Genomic DNA, 18,279 nt, shown 5'->3' with positions numbered 1-18,279 from the left:
TGTTCCATAAATAATTTGCATGTTTCCTGTCGAATGAATTTAGGTAAAGAAATAAGATACAACGTTGGTTACGGTACAAATAAGAAAATTCAAATATTTTTTTTTTTTCTGAAAATTATCAAGTAACCCCTACTACTATAAAATAAAAATATATGTATTAAAATATCTTCTCAAATACTTTTCTTTGTTTGTTTTATTTAATTACCATAGAAACACAAAAAAACTGTGTTTAACAAAGAAATTAACGACCCTGCCAGGATTCGAACCTGGAATCTTCTGATCCGTAGTCAGACGCGTTATCCGTTGCGCCACAGGGCCATGGGTTATATGTAGGTATTACCAAAATGTTAGCTGATGTAGAGTTCTATTATTTTAAATAATTATAAATAAAATAAAAAGATTTTTACAGTTTTGGAAAAAAACAAAAACGAAATTTTCTGAACTAATGAAGTTTTAAGTTTAAAAATCGCATTTTAATATTTTAACACTGACACAATTTAGATCAATAATAGTGTTAAATTAACAACCATAAAATTTTACAAATTTATTTTAAAGTCAATTAAATTCAAACTATAGTACTAAAAATAACAAAGGAATCTGTCGGCATGCTGAAGAAATCACTTGGCAAGGGACCAAAAATCTTGACGCTCACGCAAACGTCAAGCACGGTTATAAAGTCAACGTTGTGCCACCACCCCGTCAGGCGTCGCGTCGTCTCAGGCCCTGACGCCAACAAATCACAAAAAAATTATATTCTACCAAACTTTATGTATAAAATTAAAGGTTTTATGAAATGATAAGAAATTTTAAAACTGAATTTTGATTAAATCAGAAAAACATTTTGAATTATTGCAACACTGCTCGATGGCAATACTCAATCTTCCTTCAAGTGAGTTCAGAAATGCTTAAAAGCATAAAAGCCAAATATTAAAACTGGTAAATTAGTTGTATGAAAATTAATGTCATATAAAAATGACTTCATTTCTTATAAGTTGATAATTTTAAATTTGTTATAATAATTATTGTGTACAAGATGAATAATTAGTTACGAACTTGTTCAGGGGCCCCTACGTCGAAATTTTCTTAATTCTCGTAAAACTTTACCACGAGTCTTGTAACTCCCTACTGAGTTATAAATTACTCTATTAACTTTTAAACTCTCTGCCGCAAAACTTTGTTACTTTAAATAACTATAGATGAAATGAATCAAAATATAGTAAAATATTCATGTTCATAAGTTATGTTTATCGTGAGTTCTTTGTTACTTTAAATAACTATAGATGAAATGAATCAAAATATAGTAAAATATTCATGTTCATAAGTTATGTTTATCGTGAGTTCTTTGTTACTTTAAATAACTATAGATGAAATGAATCAAAATATAGTAAAATATTCATGTTCATAAGTTATGTTTATCGTGAGTTCTTTGTTACTTTAAATAACTATAGATGAAATGAATCAAAATATAGTAAAATATTCATGTTCATAAGTTATGTTTATCGTGAGTTCTTTGTTACTTTAAATAACTATAGATGAAATGAATCAAAATATAGTAAAATATTCATGTTCATAAGTTATGTTTATCGTGAGTTCTTTGTTACTTTAAATAACTATAGATGAAATGAATCAAAATATAGTAAAATATTCATGTTCATAAGTTATGTTTATCGTGAGTTCTTTGTTACTTTAAATAACTATAGATGAAATGAATCAAAATATAGTAAAATATTCATGTTCATAAGTTATGTTTATCGTGAGTTCTTTGTTACTTTAAATAACTATAGATGAAATGAATCAAAATATAGTAAAATATTCATGTTCATAAGTTATGTTTATCGTGAGTTCTACGCCTTAATTTCTTTTTTTGTTTATAAAAATATGTCGCATATTTCATTAGTTATTTATTCATACTACTACTGGAAAAAAAAATATGAATATAATATTTTTTTAATAAAAAATAAATATAAAGCGCGATTTAATATATAATACATTTTTTTAAAGAATAATTTTAAAGGTATTTAACAGTATAATATGAAAAGTTTAATCTATAAATTAATTAAAATAAATAAAATTAAGGTAAAATATGAACAAATAATGATCTTTATTCCTATTTTGTTGTAATATGAATATTTATAAAATTTACTATTTTTAAAACAATATTTTTCCGTGTAGTTATGACGCGAAACCTTTTCAACAGCACCGCATCCCTCATGAATAATTGAAAAATAAATAAATATTTTAAATTTCGACTTAATTCTGCAAAATACACACTGTGACTGATAAATTTATTTCTTTGACCTACTTCAAATAAGGAGGAAGATACTTAATACGGCCGTAATTTTTTGTGCTCGCGGATAACTCGGTCCTTTCTAAATCGATTTGATGATTATTTTTTGTTGGAAACTTGATAAAGAAACTAGGATCTAATGGTGGCATCGCACCATAATCGTACGTTAGTATTAGATACTCCGAATTACGTCTTTATCTAGCATATTCTGAGGTTTCAATGGTATAAGTTTTTTTTTCTAAATGTATCTTTCTACCATTTTCCGTCTCTGGATACGATCGAGTCCTCATTCACACACAATATTACAGTTATATCAAAACAATTACAGTATTTAAAACATATGGATAAACATTAAACTTAAGTATTAAGTTATAAAACTCACTTTTTATATTATGTACGTAAGTACTGTTACAAACTTAGTCATAGAAAACAAAAAAATTAACTAACATATAATACAACTTGCCGTACTGTAACTGACAACTGTAACGTAACAAACGTACTTGATATGAATTATTTATTAAAACAAAAGAAAAATAATAATATCAAATATTCCATATTGAATTGAAATATACTTCATAAGTAATAAAATATAATAAGATACGTTTATTATCTGTTAATAAACTATTACCGACTTGAACTTTATTCCAAATTATTATTTAATAACGTGTTATATAAATAGAACTCAAAACTATTAAAGCAAAGTCAATATCAGACCATAGAACATTATCTCGTAGGTAGTCCACTACCAGTATGAGATCCAATTGTAAAGCAGGTGATAACTATATATACATAGTCATGTGTAATTCCGCAGTGATTTCAAAAATATAAAATAATAAGTAAATAAATATTTTTTTATTAACTAAATCAAAATACCTATAAAGTTGTGAGTAAATTTAAATTCTACTGTTTAATTTTCTTTTCGATGTCCTCTCGGATAGATTTCAATTGGATATAAAGGTATATTTAACTAAAGTATACGCGAGAGATTAACATAATTTGTTACTGGTCATTTGTTTTTTTTTTTTTTTCGTTAATGTAAACACTTTGTTACAAATGTTCTAGTCTATTTATTTATTTTTACATAACCTTATAGTTTTCATTTTTTCATCGTCGCAAGAGTCTTTGCAGACTCGTCGTGTTCAGCGCGTATCAGTGATCCGTGGACATGATGACTTCCTTGGAAAGATAGTTGCAGTCATTTCTCCTTGCCTTCTGCACCAGCACTTTTTTGAAGCTATTTAGACCCCAAGGCTAGCTGTAGCCTGTTCCAGCCAGTGGTGTCTAAATACTCTTAGAACCATAAAGTAAGCATTGTTAAATCCGCGCAGATGGTTGATACTTTTTCCAAATCACCACTACAAAAATATTTAAAATTAAACATTATTCAAAATAAGTTACGAAATCAGTTTTTTAATTATCCAATTTCCACTGTCTAATTAATAAGTAAATATTAATATTTGTTACTTATCTTCTAGTAATATAATTCCCACTTCAGATTAAATATAGATATAACTTCGAAACAGATATTCTAAATCGAAGATGTGCTAATATGTATCTTTCAAGTTTCAAGTCAATCAGACAACATTGTTCGCCGAAATTTCCTTTGTGAACCAACAAACCTGATCTCGAAGAGGATTTAAAGATTTCAGACAAGGCATGAAGATATGGTCATGAAAAAAGTTTTTATTTAAAAAATAAACGAAAGAGAACAAAGATGTACAAAGATGAAAAACTAAAAGAACACTATTCTTAAGAGGTGGATATAACATAGAAAATGTTTTTATTTTTGTTATTTACATTCGATTTCTTCGGGCTACCAATAATTTAATATTTATGAACTTAGAAACTAAACAAGTTGTAACTTCAAACAAATACAACATCCACCTTAAAACCACTTTATATGTACCTAATGATATTTCTGAAAGCTCATAAAACTCTTCATATTTTTCTTTTCCCGTAGTACATAAGCGGCTTATTAAGAATACACTTAATGGACATTAAAATGAAGTGAATATATAAACAAATAGAATATTTAAAAAGATTTTAAAAAATCTCAGACCATATATTTACTCAAAAAATAAAAAACTCGGCAAGTGTTAATCGGACTTATGCACAAAGGTTCTATAACTTCGTCTATAAAAACTTATAAAGAAGTAATATTTGTTGTGTGGAAGCCCTTTAATATTTATTTTATAAAATTTGTAACATTTTTTATTATAGTAGCAAAAGAAATACATCTGCTAAAAGTTTCAATTATCTAACTATCACGGTTCATGAAATACAGCTCGGTGACAGACGAACAAACGAACATACGAACTGACAGATAACTCTTGCTTTTAGGATCCCGTTTTGACCATTTATCTTTGAGCTCTAAAAGGCAACAACGATCATAACCCCTAATTTGAATTTAGATTTATTACAATTGAACGCGTATTTTATCGTTCGTTTTATAGACCTTTAACAATATTATTTTTTACCAACCAATCCTAATTGTCAAAAGATACTTATCATTAAAAATAATTCTCCTTGTAACTGAATCCCATTGCTTTATATTAATAAATAAAGTTATTATTTCTGATCCAAAACTTAAAAATAATAATCAAAATAACTCACTATGAATTATTATTTATTTTTACTTATTAAATTTTACATCAGAGAATGGTAAATAAGGGCTTGTGTAACGATATGTAAGCTACAAAGTTGTATAAGTATTAAGATGTTTCGGAAAAATACCTGTTTTGAAATTCATGAGGGATTTTGTATTACTAAAAGAGCTTTTAAGTCAATAGAATTATTGGAAAATTATTATTAGAAACGGTCTGAATTACATTTACTTAGTTAAAATATTGACTTACTAATAAACGAAGATATTAACAGAAAAAAACAAATTTCAAATAAATTTCAAATTACTAAATAACTTAAGTAATAATTATGCGAAATAAGTGCAAATAATATGCAAAGTTTTCCGCTCGTATTACTCACAATTTAAGATCTTACTTAACAAAATCCGCTAAGACGTGAAACCATCGATCTCTGTCAAGAAAAAATCACTAAAAAAGAGATAACACTCCCAGTCATAAAAAATGTTCAACTTACTAAATTTTTTGCTGCTATGTTAACATTTTGGACACTTCTTATAAAAGTTTCAAATAATTTATTAATTAGGCAAAAAAGGTTTAAAATTTTAGAAAATTAAATGTTCTTCAAGACATATTTATAAAATGAAGTGTCACATTTCATATCACAACCGCAAACCCTTAAGGAATACAATATCCGTCTTAAACATCTTTACAGCTGATAAAACACGTTCCCTCAACAATTGTATAAAAATGTACAGATTTAAATGTATTTACCTTTCTGTCAAATGTTAATTAAATTAAAAGTTAAATAATACCGAACAGTCACTTTATGCCTTTTCTGACAAAAGAAAAAATTTAAACTAAGAGACTTCCAATTTAGTCATTTGAAATAAAATAAACTCCAAACTATTCTTACACATTTAAATTATAACTTCTAAGGGATTCGTAGATTCTAAATTTTTAAAACTAAAATTAATTTTAAACGATTTAGTATGTAGAAGTTATAACATTATTTTAATAAAGGCATCTTCCGATGAAAGATAATAAAAATGGTCTAATTGTATATTGTTTGAAAATACATTTAAAATTAATACTTTTCCACCCGATGTAGTCAATGTCCCTCATAACCTTTTATTTTCCTCGTTAATATATCTAATATTGTTATATATTTAACATTGTATCTAAAATTTTACTACTAAAAATGTATACACAATTTGCCATGTGTTAAAATAATTTATTTAAAAATTTCAATTGTAGAATACAGTTTCTACGCATTTACTTGTATGTATGTATATGTATTTTGAAATCCAAGATATGTGTCACTAAAAGGGTCACTAGAGGGCTCTACCTGAATCATTGTTGTATCGAATCTGTAATTCCTAACATTTTAATAAATATAATAATTCACATTTATATCCAAAACTTTAAAATATAATATTCAAATAGAATTAAATTAAATATGAATAAAAATATATATACTATATCTCTTCACAAGTATGTTTTAGTTATCTGTGCCGTGTTGTCTATAACTAAATCACATGACCACTTTATTTTGTCCCCGTGATCAAGTTTAGAAAATTCAAAAATAATTACACGCAATGGCCAAAGTAGTAGTACTTGACGTCGATGAAAATTCTCTTGATAACAGGTAAAGGTGATCAGTGTTTCCTATTGGTCCTCATGTAGTAAATTGTATTACATAATTATTTAATTCTTGAGTGCCAAGGAAGGTCAAGTCACATATCAAATTGGCAATTGTTCTTTATTTTGATAGCACTTGATATCAAATAATAATGATTTTATATTCCACAACATGTACCAATTTTCAGTGCGGACAACGAATTACTAGGAATGGTAGATGAAGGATCTCTCGGTGAGTAGTAATAATTTCTAAAACATGATCTAACTTGAGACGTTTGTTTACCAATAGAAAAATATCAGAGCAATTCTAATAAGTTATAATTTATTGCTAGCTTTATTGAATTAACAACGAAACAGGTTAAATTTAATTATAATTAATTTCAGGAAGTGCAGATTGTGAGAGATCACAATTAGTGTCGCAATCGTTTCTGGATAATAACGAAGAAAATAGTACGTCCTACAATTTTAAAGATCTGTGTAAGTTTAAATTGTTTAAAACCTGATATTTCTTAAATTTAATTGATAGAAACTATGGTTCCTAAACTCAGTGCATCTTAAATGATTGTATTAGCCTTGCAAATAATGTATTTAAAAAATTAACCACTTTATCATCCATTGTTTATTTATAACAAAAGAATTTTTTTAACTTTTATCAAACAATATTTTTCGTATTTATATTAAAAGTTATTCATAAAGTAATTTAAAAAATGTTTATTAGCTAAAATTCTGCATTAAACATTATTTTCCTCATTTTAATTTCTTTTTATATTATATTTACTTGATTGTCACTTAGCAAGTAATGAGGGTGTGAATATTTTGTGAACCAATGACATGCATATTTCAGCTGGCACAGTGGCGTACAAACTTATACCGATGACAGGGAATCAAACTCCCAACAACATGGCTACCGAGTCTATAACATCTGGTGGTAAATATTTTTATAAAGCTATTTTTCATCTTGTCTTTCCACAGTAACAGTTACTGAAAATTAATCAAAACATTTGTTTTATTTTTATTAACTTACTCTATATGTTTATAGACTTTATGCTATGATTGGCTTTGAATCTGGAATCTCATATTTTGATGGTTGTCTTTTCTAAACTGGCTCATGCTGATGATTTTTTCATTTCATATTTTTTACTATTTTTAAATAAAATTAAATCAAAGTATGGTCCACCGTGACCAGCTTTAGTAATTTAATAAATACATACTGGTTTTTCTCAGTTAGATATTTTGTTTCTTTCACTGAATACACTAACTGGGGTATCATATAGTTAATGATATAAAATAAAGGTTCTTATAATCCCAATAAATCTTAAATTATATTTTTGATCATTTTTAACTAAAAAAATATTAATCCTATACAATGAGGTTTAAAAAAATATATTAATAGTCACACAATCTTTTATTACATAAAATACAACTGTTGTAAAGCATTCAATATTAAATGCCAAATTCAAGTAACATTTATTTACAGTACTACCCAGTGGAGAATTTTATGTGATTGGTAATCCTGTACAAGTTTTTGGAACGGAGGCCGGACAAAAAAAAGTTGTTAGAAGGAAGAGTGCTCTGCAGAATAAAGTTATCACCGCTAAGAAGGTGACAAACATTATATAGAATTTAATTGAAAATTTAAATCTATATATTTTTTCTTTTAAGATCTAAAAATTCTATATAAAGTCAATAAAGAAATATCAAAACTAATTATTTTAATAATTATGTTACAATATTATAAGTATTACAAAAATGTATGAATTTATCAAAGCAGTTCTTTTTTACTTAATGTCACTTGACTGTATAAATGTCGGCTGAATGCAATAAAATATCTACAAGATACATGTACATTTGAGACCACAGATAATATTTATAATTGATAAATTGTTTAAATAAAAATATAATTATATTTAATTAGTTAATTGAGATTTAGACTTATTACCTACATTATGTAGGACCTTGATTAATTATAATACATACAGAAAACCCAAATATGTTTTCCAAATTACTTCTACATATTTAATTTTCATTCCAAATTTAAAATTCATCCAATTCATCAATTCCAGCGTGATGACAAACGACGTGCTACTCACAACGAAGTTGAAAGACGTCGACGTGATAAAATTAACAGTTGGATTACAAAGTTGGCAGCATTGGTGCCAAACTCAGGTCTACAGGATACAGCCAGTAAGGGGGGAATTTTGGCGAAGGCGTGTGACCACATCACTGAACTCACAGAAAGACAGAAAAAGTATTAAAGATATCACTTAAAATGTTTATATAAATACAATTAATTCAATTTCAATCCAAAAAATATAAAATATATGATATGTTACCTTTAAGCAGTGACTTATAACTATTTTGTTCAATATGGTTGTATTAATTTTGTATCAGTAATAAATTTCTGTATTAATTTATTTTAAATTATTTTCCAGATTAGAAAAACTAGAAGTGGACAATGACAAACTAGTGTTAGAAGTCTTAAGATTGAACCAAGAGCTTGCCGATTTGAGAAAGGAGAACGCTTCAATGAGAAGTCAGTTGGCCGACAACTGTATAGTTACAATGCAGAACAGACGAGCCCGAGGACAGAAATCTTAGTTGGAAATATTTTATTATTAATATATGAACTGTTGGACTTCGGTCCGCTAAAGGTGCTGAGTATGTAACAGAAGATAAGTGTTGTTGTTGTTACTCGTCAACATCCATTATAATGTACCGGTAAGTTTTATAGCAATTTTGAGTATTAATTCAACTGTTGGGGACATAAAATCAAGTTTATATGTGACTTCATATAAACAGCATATAGATTAAATTAAAATTGAGATCACACACATCAAATAGCCTTTAGTCATTATCTGTTTTGTTTGTAAATAATTTGTTAATATTACATACTTTTTTTTTGTTATTTATTTGTAAAAATAAATAACAGTAGGTTATTTGTGTTATAAATAGTTGAAGCACATTTGTTGAACGACCACTCTTCAAATTTATAATCTATGGTAATTTGTTGTATGTAAATTTGTTTTATGAATATTTATCATAGTGATTAAATTATTAGTATTACATATATAAAAATGTTTGATCATAAAAATTAAGTATTGTTTTTGAGATTATTACTTCATTATAAAAAATATAATATCTCAAATGAGAGATAGTAATAGTTGAAAAAAAATTGTATCGCAGAATTTAAAGGCAAGTCACTGGAACATTTTGTTGTAATGTAGTTTAAGTTATATTGAACGAATCGTTAAATTTGATATTAATTACTTGAAGCGAGATAGTTTGAAAATTTGTCATATTTTGTGTCACAAGGTATAAAAAAGATTTAAGACACGAGTAGTTCTGACGGAAGTGTGATTTTTTTTTGAATTTTTCAATAAACAATATTGGTTATTGTTAAAATTTCCGATAAAAACCTAATGTTTTTTTAGTTGTGCCGAAAATGTTATTGAAAAATATATAAATATTGTACGCAAAGGTAAGATCGTAATGCTTATATCCAAACAATGTTTTCTTTATTTCTTGTGATACGTTTTAGGTTTTCGTTATTGATTGAGTTTATTTCATTAAAACATTTTAGGTTATATTTAATTATTATGGTTAATACTTTTATATATGAGATGATTTATTTTTAAATATCTTCCATCATGGTGTCCAAAAATAAAGACGCTATTTATCCAATGTAAGAATTTTGTACAGAGCAATAAAATATGGAAATTTATTTTAATTTTTTTCTTTGATCTTGTAACATTCTTTTTTATTAGTAATACAAACACTGGTGCCGCTTAAGTTACACACTGTAGTGATTTAGTTTAATGAAATAAGTATCTTTAAATGCGGCAACTCCATATGATAAAAAAAATAAAAAATGACAATAAAGCGTTTGAGTCTACCACTTTTGTAAGCGCTTAAATCGCTTTTATATAAAAACAACGGCAGTAATGGGTTTTTGAACACAAAATTATTACCTATTACTATTTGTCCTTTTTGTCAATATCAATATCCACCATCTTCTATATTTCAAAGAAAAAAATGTCACTGAAGTTATCAACTTCACATTTTAAAATATAATTAAAATGTATTCAAACCCAAGTTTATAAATTAAACAAAAAAGGAAGAAAAGACAAATGTTGAGATGCACAGTAAAAACTAAGTAACCTTGAAGTACTACAGAAATATGTTACAATTAAAATATCACATTATTATTATTAAAAGTTTGAATTTAACCTTGTACTTTATAAAGAATATTTTTTCAAAGGTAAAATAAAACAAATTTGCATCAGGTAACATTTGTTGTTAATACCATATCACTGGCAACATTACTCTTCTTCGCTAACAACATTTGAATTTTCAAACAAGACTTCGCATTTTCTTTGTGGTGTCTAAGATCGTAAGCGTTAGTGAAAGTTGATTTACAAAAGTTACATGGATACGGCCTTTCGTCTGGAACAAATAAAATATTATTTTATATATATATATATATGTATGTACCAATAGGTACATAGGCCAATAGGCTATGTAGCCAATAGCCAATATTATATATAACGTTTGTTGGGAAAGTCAAAATGTTTATTTTTTAATCTATGGTTTTTCTGTATAATTTTAATAGCAAATTCAAAAACAATGAAATCATCATAACATAATGGTATCTGTCATATTATTCTCAGTTAATGTGTTTCCAAAATGAAACAATTTCTTTTATAGGCTTTGTCTTATTTCATTTCAGCAAAATATGTAAAATCTATGGTAAAATGGTTAAACATATTATAACGTACCCGTGTGTCGCTTAATGTGCCTGTTGAGTGCGTCGTGTCTAGCGAAACTTCTAGAACAATACGAACATTTGAACGGACGCTCGCCTGTGTGACGTCTGTGAAAAAAAAAATTTTTAATCTATAAAATAAAAAAACGTATTCTTAAAAAATATAAAAGATGTTTACAAAGAAGGTTAAGGTTACATTCGTTCTAAATTAAAATAATCTAAAGTGATTAAATAAAATAAAAATAAATGCTGTACAGATTCTACGAAATAAAGATAAAAATAGAAATTTATCATATGGTAGTTATGAACAAATCTTATTTACCAAACACTATTTATTGTGCCTCTTAACAAAACAAAGACATAAAAAAAAATCTAAATTCTCCATCTTAATAACTTAAGTAATAACTACTATTAATATTACCTAATATGAGCATTCATATCACATTTCCTGTAGAAACCCTGTCCGCACTCCTCGCAAGTATGCATGTATATATTGAAATGTCTCTTTATATGTATGTTGTAATTCGATGAACTTGTGCACGCCCAGCCGCATATTGAACACACATGCTTCTGAAATAAAGCAATATATATATATATATATATATATATATAGTTTCTGTAATATTATTAAAGTATTTATATTAATATCTGAATAGTATAAAAAAGTTCAAAGACAATATGAACTAGCATTTTTCTAATAAAATTAACATTGGCTGTTTATATTATTTAAAACATGAAAATTAATATCATTCCATTCATATTGATGGGTGATAATATATCAGAAAACAAAATTAATTTTATTCCTTTGCTAAAAAAATTTGGAATACCACACAGACTATGTAATATGAAGACATCTTTAGCAGAGGACTATAAAAGCTTAGGTATAAAATACAAAAAAAGGTATACCATTAATTGTTAAATAATAATACTTTTAACTGTAATATACTTATTAAAAGTACATATATTTTTTCTGGAACATTAGCACCTATATAACTTAACATAGAAGAATATTTAGAATAGAAGACTATTTTAATTTTTAAGGTCCAGTACAAAGAGAGGCGTTTAATAAGTATGATGTTGAGATTAATGTTTGGATGTCTGTCTGTCTATGACATCGTTCCTCTCAAACGAATCGTCCGATTTTTTAAAATTTAATTTAGAAGCCATTGTTATAGCAGTTGTTAACTACAATTAGCAAATAGCTATTCCAGTACTAAAAGAGGTCTTTTCCAATATAATGAAATGCATATTTGGCCTATGATTACTTTGTTAAGTACCACACTTATGATGTTATGACAATTGAATATCTTTCAGGTACTGAGATCTAAGATTTTCGCGTGTATTCATTTAAATGAAACTAGTATTATTCGGATTTACGGGCAGATGAGATGTGTCGTCTGCCACCTCGTCTGCCCGTGATCACGGTTGCTGAAAAGTAACCGAAACTTCGGGATTATGTAGTTTTTAAATAATAAAATCCGCGTAGTAAATCCGAATAATACTAGTTTCATCTTTCAGGTACAGTTAAAATGAAATTATCAATAAAAAAAAAATGCCATGTAATATAATGAATACCTTTATAACATTATTGTTGTTGGCATTATGCTCGTGAGTGCCTTGATGAAGTCTCAACTTCGACTTTGTATCAAATTTCAGCGAACATCTTTTACATTCATATGACACAGGATTCTGGAAAATAATAAAAATTTCTTATAATACTGATATATATTGACTTTAATTTTTCCATCGATCGATTAAAAAAACATATATAACCTTATGATTTTCAATATGCTTGATTATACATCTTGGCGAATTAAATATTTTCCCGCAATAGTCACAAATCATTTTTTTTCTTATCCTGGCAACATTATCTTTTGGAATCTTAAGTTTGTGATATTTAGCACAGTGCACTTTCAAAGCGACCAAATTCTTAAATTTCCTATCACACATTTTACAATAAAAATTTGTTATGCAATATTTATTTTTTGCTGATGGTATATCTTCTAAATTTTTCCTTTTTATTTCTGGTTTAGTCAAATATCTCTCTATTTCGTTAATATCATTATAACCGTCTTCTGTATTTACATCATTTAATACATTTTTGTATAAAAATTCATCTATAACTTCAATATTTTCTTTGATTTCTGTCGTTCTTGTTAGTGGTTCATCATTATAACGTGATGTTTCTTCCATATCCCCAAACAGAATATTCTTTATAAGTGGAGTAGCCGGTGATGTCACGTTCGGTAAAACTGTAATTAAATAATACCAACATGAATATATCAAAACTAATTTTATTAAATTATTTACTTGTTGAATAATAAAATAAAATGTCTATATTGAGGGTAGCCAACATTTGTATAAAATTAATGACAATTTAAATAACTTGTTAGGTTATTATTGATGTTAAAAAACAAATAAATTTAAAGCTATAACATTCTAACCTGGAGGTGTTGATAGTAGATCGTCTAACATAACCTTCTCTGCTGTGTTTTTCAAAGCGTTCTCTATGTTAATATCAATCACACATACATTACTCCCAGCCTCGCAGTTAATTCTTTTGTCCAGTGATTCCAGATCAATGTCCATGCTCCTAGTTATAATATTATCTAAGCTGCATTCATGTGTTTTATTTATTTTGATTTCTTCATTATTATTCAATGTCTTTGAAGTCGAAATGTCATCGTCTTTGTCATTCTGAAGTGTCCTTGGGGTTGAAAACGGGCTGAAACTAAAAGTGAACATTATAAATGTATAATGTTGAGTAAATATAAAACAATCTTTTGAAGTTAACTTGACATTAAGCTAATGTCACATTAATTAATAAAAAAAGATATTTAGGGTGTTAAAGGAGTTTGGTAAACTAAAATTTTAAATTTGAGTTAAAAGAACATATCCAATCTTATATATTATTAAGGCCTTATAGCTTAATATTTTTCTAAACTTAGTTTCATTTAATAAAATTCATTCATTTATCCAATACACTGAGGACAGAAACCCAAAAACCTTTCTCAACTCGTCATCATGCAGCCATATTTAAAATTCCTTCATTAATTCAATAGCAACTGAATCAAAAACAACAAACCTGAAATCCATTCCGAGCTCATTATCCGACAGGTCTTCTAGCCAGTGTGAGTCGAGTGAATCTTCGAGTATGTCAGCCTCTTCTTCAATAACCTGTTTGATGATGTTAGCTTCGGAATCTGGCAGCTCTTGAAGGATGTCCGTCATGAAGTTCTGGATGCTTGTACATGTTGATTCTTAAAAAAATATATGTAAAAACTATTTAAAGCTAGATAAGTATGTGCAAAAAAAGTGTTTATTTTGTTACATATTACTTATAAGAAAAAACATAGATATTAGTTAATATTCAATTAGTAACAAGTACAAACGAGTAGACTAAAAGACTTAAAAGAGAAATAGTAATAAAGTATTATTTACAAGTGATATTTTTATAATTACATGATATTAAACTTTTTCATTGTCATCACCACCAGTCAGAATTTCAGTCAGCCACTATCTCAATGACATTTAAAAAAAAACTAAATAAATGAGCAACTTACCATTGTCTTCATCTCTTCTGTATGGTGATGGACTGTTACCCAAATTTAATGGTAGCCTGGAAATATTAAAAAATATCGTACACATCTACACTTGATACAACATTAAAAAGGAATTAAATAAGACGTAACCATTACCGTAATTTTATTGGATCGTCATTGTCTTTAAGAAAATCATAAATATCTATATAATGTCCACTTTCTTTGATGGCTGAATACTTTTTAATTTTTTTATCGGAATTTCTACAAGTCTTCTTAAAATGGCAAGCCACCTTCATGTTGATATAACAATCCTTGCACATTTGAAAAGCAAAAGCATCATTTCTTTTCACCTGAGTTGGAAATATATATATAATGAATAAAATTTAAGAAATGACTTAGTTTTCGTCTTGTGCTAACTTAAGCATAATAATGCTTTGAAACGTTAATTATATAATAGGAAAATAATTGAAATAAATTAGTAAGGATACTTAAACCAACCTGCAATCCTGTGCAATATACAAACAATCGTCTATTTTTCTCAGAATATTGTAAAAGATCCGTTTGTTCATGTTTGGATAGACAAGCTCTGCAAATGATTTCCATCTTTAGCTGCCAATAACAATATTACGAAAAAAAGTATTTTCAAAACTTGAGAAAAATTGGTATTTTTGTTTTTAAATAATTCTGTTTTCAATTTTTAGTGGAGTTTGAATAGACTACACAGACTATAAAACAGAATGTCAGATTTCAAAAGTACAGAATAAATATTGAAAAAATTAAAAAAATTTATGCTATGTATTCATTCACACTGGAAATATGGAAAATTTGCTAATCTCAACCTTTTATATTTGTCGGATGAAATTTACACTCAATATTTGGTAGGTAACTTCATATTAAATATAGGTATGACCCCGATAACGCTGTCAAAGTTGAAGAATTAACAATAATATAAATAATTAAAAAAAATTAGGTATGTATTTTTAAACATATCTTGTTGTTTAAATGGCAACAAGATTTGTTAGTAGATCTTAAACAGCACAGATATTATTGAATAATCAGTTGATTTTTAGAAATGTTAACATCTTGACTGTCATAATATGTCATATGACAAAACAATGACTGCTTATGACTCATGTTTATATTTTAATTTTTGTAAATATACAATAAAGTAGTAGCAAAATGGAATCAAAAAAAGAGCTGCATAATTCTCAAGTTGAGGTGAATTTGAGTCGACCGATAAAAGTAATTCATTTTAGTGATGGGATCGAGGAAATAATGGAAGAAAACCAAGTTACAGAATTAGATAGTGCTCCTAAGGACAATGAAGTCGTAGATCCAGTGAGTTAACGTTATAACTAAGATACAATTTAATAAACTTATGTTTTTCGGCTTTTTATCCTGTTTTAGGCAGGAGATCTGTAATTCTGGTCATTCTGGTCAGAGTGTAGGATAATGTTTTTTTTATAATATACATATATGAAAAACATAGTTTTAGATATAAGTTTTTTTAGTTTCAAGTTATTAAGTTGCAATCGAGTTTTTATTCCTTATAGAAAACATTGTCCTGGGGTCCTTGGTTCACATACCAGACATGGAAATCTGGTTCCAAAGTACTCGGGGCATTGGATTACGCCGGAGAGACATTGGCAAATTTTTTTGGTATAACAACACCGAAATACATAATAGAAATTGAAGAATATGAGAGAATGCAAATGGAAAAGAAAAAAATTGATGAGGAATCGGCCGGCTGGGTTCCGAAGAGTGTGGATATACCTCTAGTATTAAATGAACCAATCAAAACAGACAAAGAGGAAAACGTTTAGTTTATGCTTTAAAATAATAATATATAATATATTGTATGATTCAAACATTGAAATCACAACTGACATGTTTTCATTAATTTAACACATTATATGCACTTGGAATGTATGTTTAAGTTAATTTTATACACATTTCTATAGTAATAGTATTCTGATAAAACAATGATTTCATTTAACATAGATGTAATTTTTTTCATGAGTTTTCTGTATATATATAGAATATAGAATAAATTGTATTATTGGATGGTCATTGTGACAAATATTTATCTGTCTGTGAATTGATATAAGTTTATAGATTATATAATACTTACTAATTAAAAAAAATATATTATTATATTTTATTTATTATTATAAAAATTATAAAAATTTATAATTTTTTTTTTATTTAATAAAAAAAATATTTTTTATTATTATATTTTTTATTTTAGTCTATATCTCGAATAAGTTTCTACATGATTTAATTAAAATATATCAAAGCATTTCGTTTTGAGGTAGTAAATGTAGTCATATTATTATACTTTCTTACAATATCGGTATTAATTTTTTCCTCCTTATAAATTACTTGCAATTAATTTATTTAATTCATTTTTATCTCACAAGGATCTGAAAATTAGTACACTTGTATGTCCAGAGGAGGATTTAAGGTCATAAGGGTTAAAACTCCTTCACACCCAAATTAAAAAAAAATGTATGTTTTGTACATGTCCGTGTATTTAATAAAAAAAAAAAGGATATATCATAGGTTTCTGATGTGTGAAATCATTCTGTAAAATGTTGAATTAAGATAGGACATTAAGTATATGATGAATTTTAATCATTATTAGTTGAAAATTAATTGGAACTGATGACATTCCTCCCATATATTTTAGGATTTTTTTTTTGTAAGATATATTATCTATTATACCCAAAATCTATGTATGGAAAATCAATCAAATATAAGAATTTTATTTAATATTGGTTTTAACTTAAATCAAATTTATTCACTTCTACGTTGAACTTAAGTTAAATTTCAACTGGTTAGCCACTTTTAAAGATTAAAAATAATATTCTTATAAAGCAATGCCATAAGCACTGCCATCTAGCTGCAGTTTGAAAAATTTGAAGCGCCACCTATCGGGAGAGGATTACCACTATGACCAGAAAAAAACCACGGAGTTACGCATCTTACTCATATTAAGTGTACCTTACCTTACCTGTGGTTGCTACGATAGCAGTAAACGTTTTCGTACAAAGTGTTGCTTTATAACAGTTTTTTAAAATAAAAATTAAGCCTGTTTATGTTTTCAAGGTTTGTCTTGATCAGAGTTACAAGTAAAAGAATAAAATATTAATAATAACGGGAAAAGGGTTCTAAATATTTTTTAAAGAATAATAAAGGTTTTTCTTATTTAAGAATTATAAATAATGTATTTATATTTCAATACTTTTTTTCCACAAAACATTGCTTCACTGTTATACAACACACGTCGCCTGTTTAGAGTTTAGTGCCACCTACTGACTAATAGGACAACTGTTCGGTATTTGATACATCTAAATAAAAAAATAATTAAAGTACTATATTATAACATTAGATGTCACTAGTAATCATCAATTTAATTTCTTACATATCCACTCCATGTTTAATATTTATCTTAATTAATAATCGTAA

At 26.9% G+C, this 18,279-nt stretch overlaps 3 protein-coding genes and 1 non-coding gene across 4 annotated transcripts; 2 read left to right on the top strand and 2 right to left on the bottom strand.

The window, feature by feature from the left end:
• Positions 1-245: 245 nt before the first annotated feature.
• On the bottom strand, positions 246-318 carry Trnar-acg (transfer RNA arginine (anticodon ACG)). Its single transcript has one exon. It is a non-coding gene; the product is annotated as a tRNA-Arg (tRNA).
• Positions 319-6,381: 6,063 nt separating this feature from the next.
• On the top strand, positions 6,382-10,228 carry LOC116770807 (upstream stimulatory factor 2). The gene is made up of 7 exons (XM_032662427.2): positions 6,382-6,514; positions 6,696-6,739; positions 6,892-6,984; positions 7,352-7,435; positions 7,985-8,109; positions 8,571-8,755; positions 8,940-10,228. The coding sequence occupies exons 1-7, from the start codon at positions 6,465-6,467 to the stop codon at positions 9,103-9,105; spliced, it is 747 nt and encodes a 248-aa protein (XP_032518318.2). The 5' UTR covers positions 6,382-6,464; the 3' UTR covers positions 9,106-10,228.
• Positions 10,229-10,780: 552 nt separating this feature from the next.
• LOC116770808 (zinc finger protein 62 homolog) lies at positions 10,781-15,522 on the bottom strand. Its single transcript, XM_032662428.2, has 10 exons — positions 15,310-15,522; positions 14,968-15,161; positions 14,833-14,888; positions 14,355-14,529; positions 13,714-14,000; positions 13,043-13,521; positions 12,845-12,958; positions 11,691-11,839; positions 11,283-11,377; positions 10,781-10,950 (listed from the first exon to the last, which is right to left on the bottom strand). The coding sequence occupies exons 1-10, from the start codon at positions 15,412-15,414 to the stop codon at positions 10,787-10,789; spliced, it is 1,818 nt and encodes a 605-aa protein (XP_032518319.2). The 5' UTR covers positions 15,415-15,522; the 3' UTR covers positions 10,781-10,786.
• A 387-nt stretch (positions 15,523-15,909) lies between these two features.
• On the top strand, positions 15,910-17,583 carry LOC116770573 (protein FAM177A1-like). Its single transcript, XM_032662109.2, has 2 exons — positions 15,910-16,149; positions 16,365-17,583. The coding sequence occupies exons 1-2, from the start codon at positions 15,991-15,993 to the stop codon at positions 16,632-16,634; spliced, it is 429 nt and encodes a 142-aa protein (XP_032518000.1). The 5' UTR covers positions 15,910-15,990; the 3' UTR covers positions 16,635-17,583.
• The last annotated feature ends 696 nt before the right edge of the window (positions 17,584-18,279 follow it).

This window comes from Danaus plexippus, chromosome 7, assembly GCF_018135715.1.
Source record: "Danaus plexippus chromosome 7, MEX_DaPlex, whole genome shotgun sequence".
NCBI classification, from domain to species: Eukaryota; Metazoa; Arthropoda; class Insecta; order Lepidoptera; family Nymphalidae; genus Danaus; species Danaus plexippus.
This window is presented reverse-complemented; position numbering and strand designations above follow the sequence as displayed.

Coding starts and splice junctions, on each gene's coding strand:
- LOC116770807 (XM_032662427.2), top strand. CDS start 6,465: ATGGCCAAAGTAGTAGTACTTGACGTCGATGAAAATTCTCTTGATAAC. Junction 6,740..6,891: donor GGTAGATGAAGGATCTCTCG/GTGAGTAGTAAT, acceptor AATTAATTTCAG/GAAGTGCAGATTGTGAGAGA. Junction 8,110..8,570: donor AAGTTATCACCGCTAAGAAG/GTGACAAACATT, acceptor CATCAATTCCAG/CGTGATGACAAACGACGTGC.
- LOC116770808 (XM_032662428.2), bottom strand. CDS start 15,414: ATGGAAATCATTTGCAGAGCTTGTCTATCCAAACATGAACAAACGGAT. Junction 15,162..15,309: donor TATATTGCACAGGATTGCAG/GTTGGTTTAAGT, acceptor TTTCCAACTCAG/GTGAAAAGAAATGATGCTTT. Junction 12,959..13,042: donor AGCATATTGAAAATCATAAG/GTTATATATGTT, acceptor ATTATTTTCCAG/AATCCTGTGTCATATGAATG.
- LOC116770573 (XM_032662109.2), top strand. CDS start 15,991: ATGGAATCAAAAAAAGAGCTGCATAATTCTCAAGTTGAGGTGAATTTG. Junction 16,150..16,364: donor ACAATGAAGTCGTAGATCCA/GTGAGTTAACGT, acceptor TATTCCTTATAG/AAAACATTGTCCTGGGGTCC.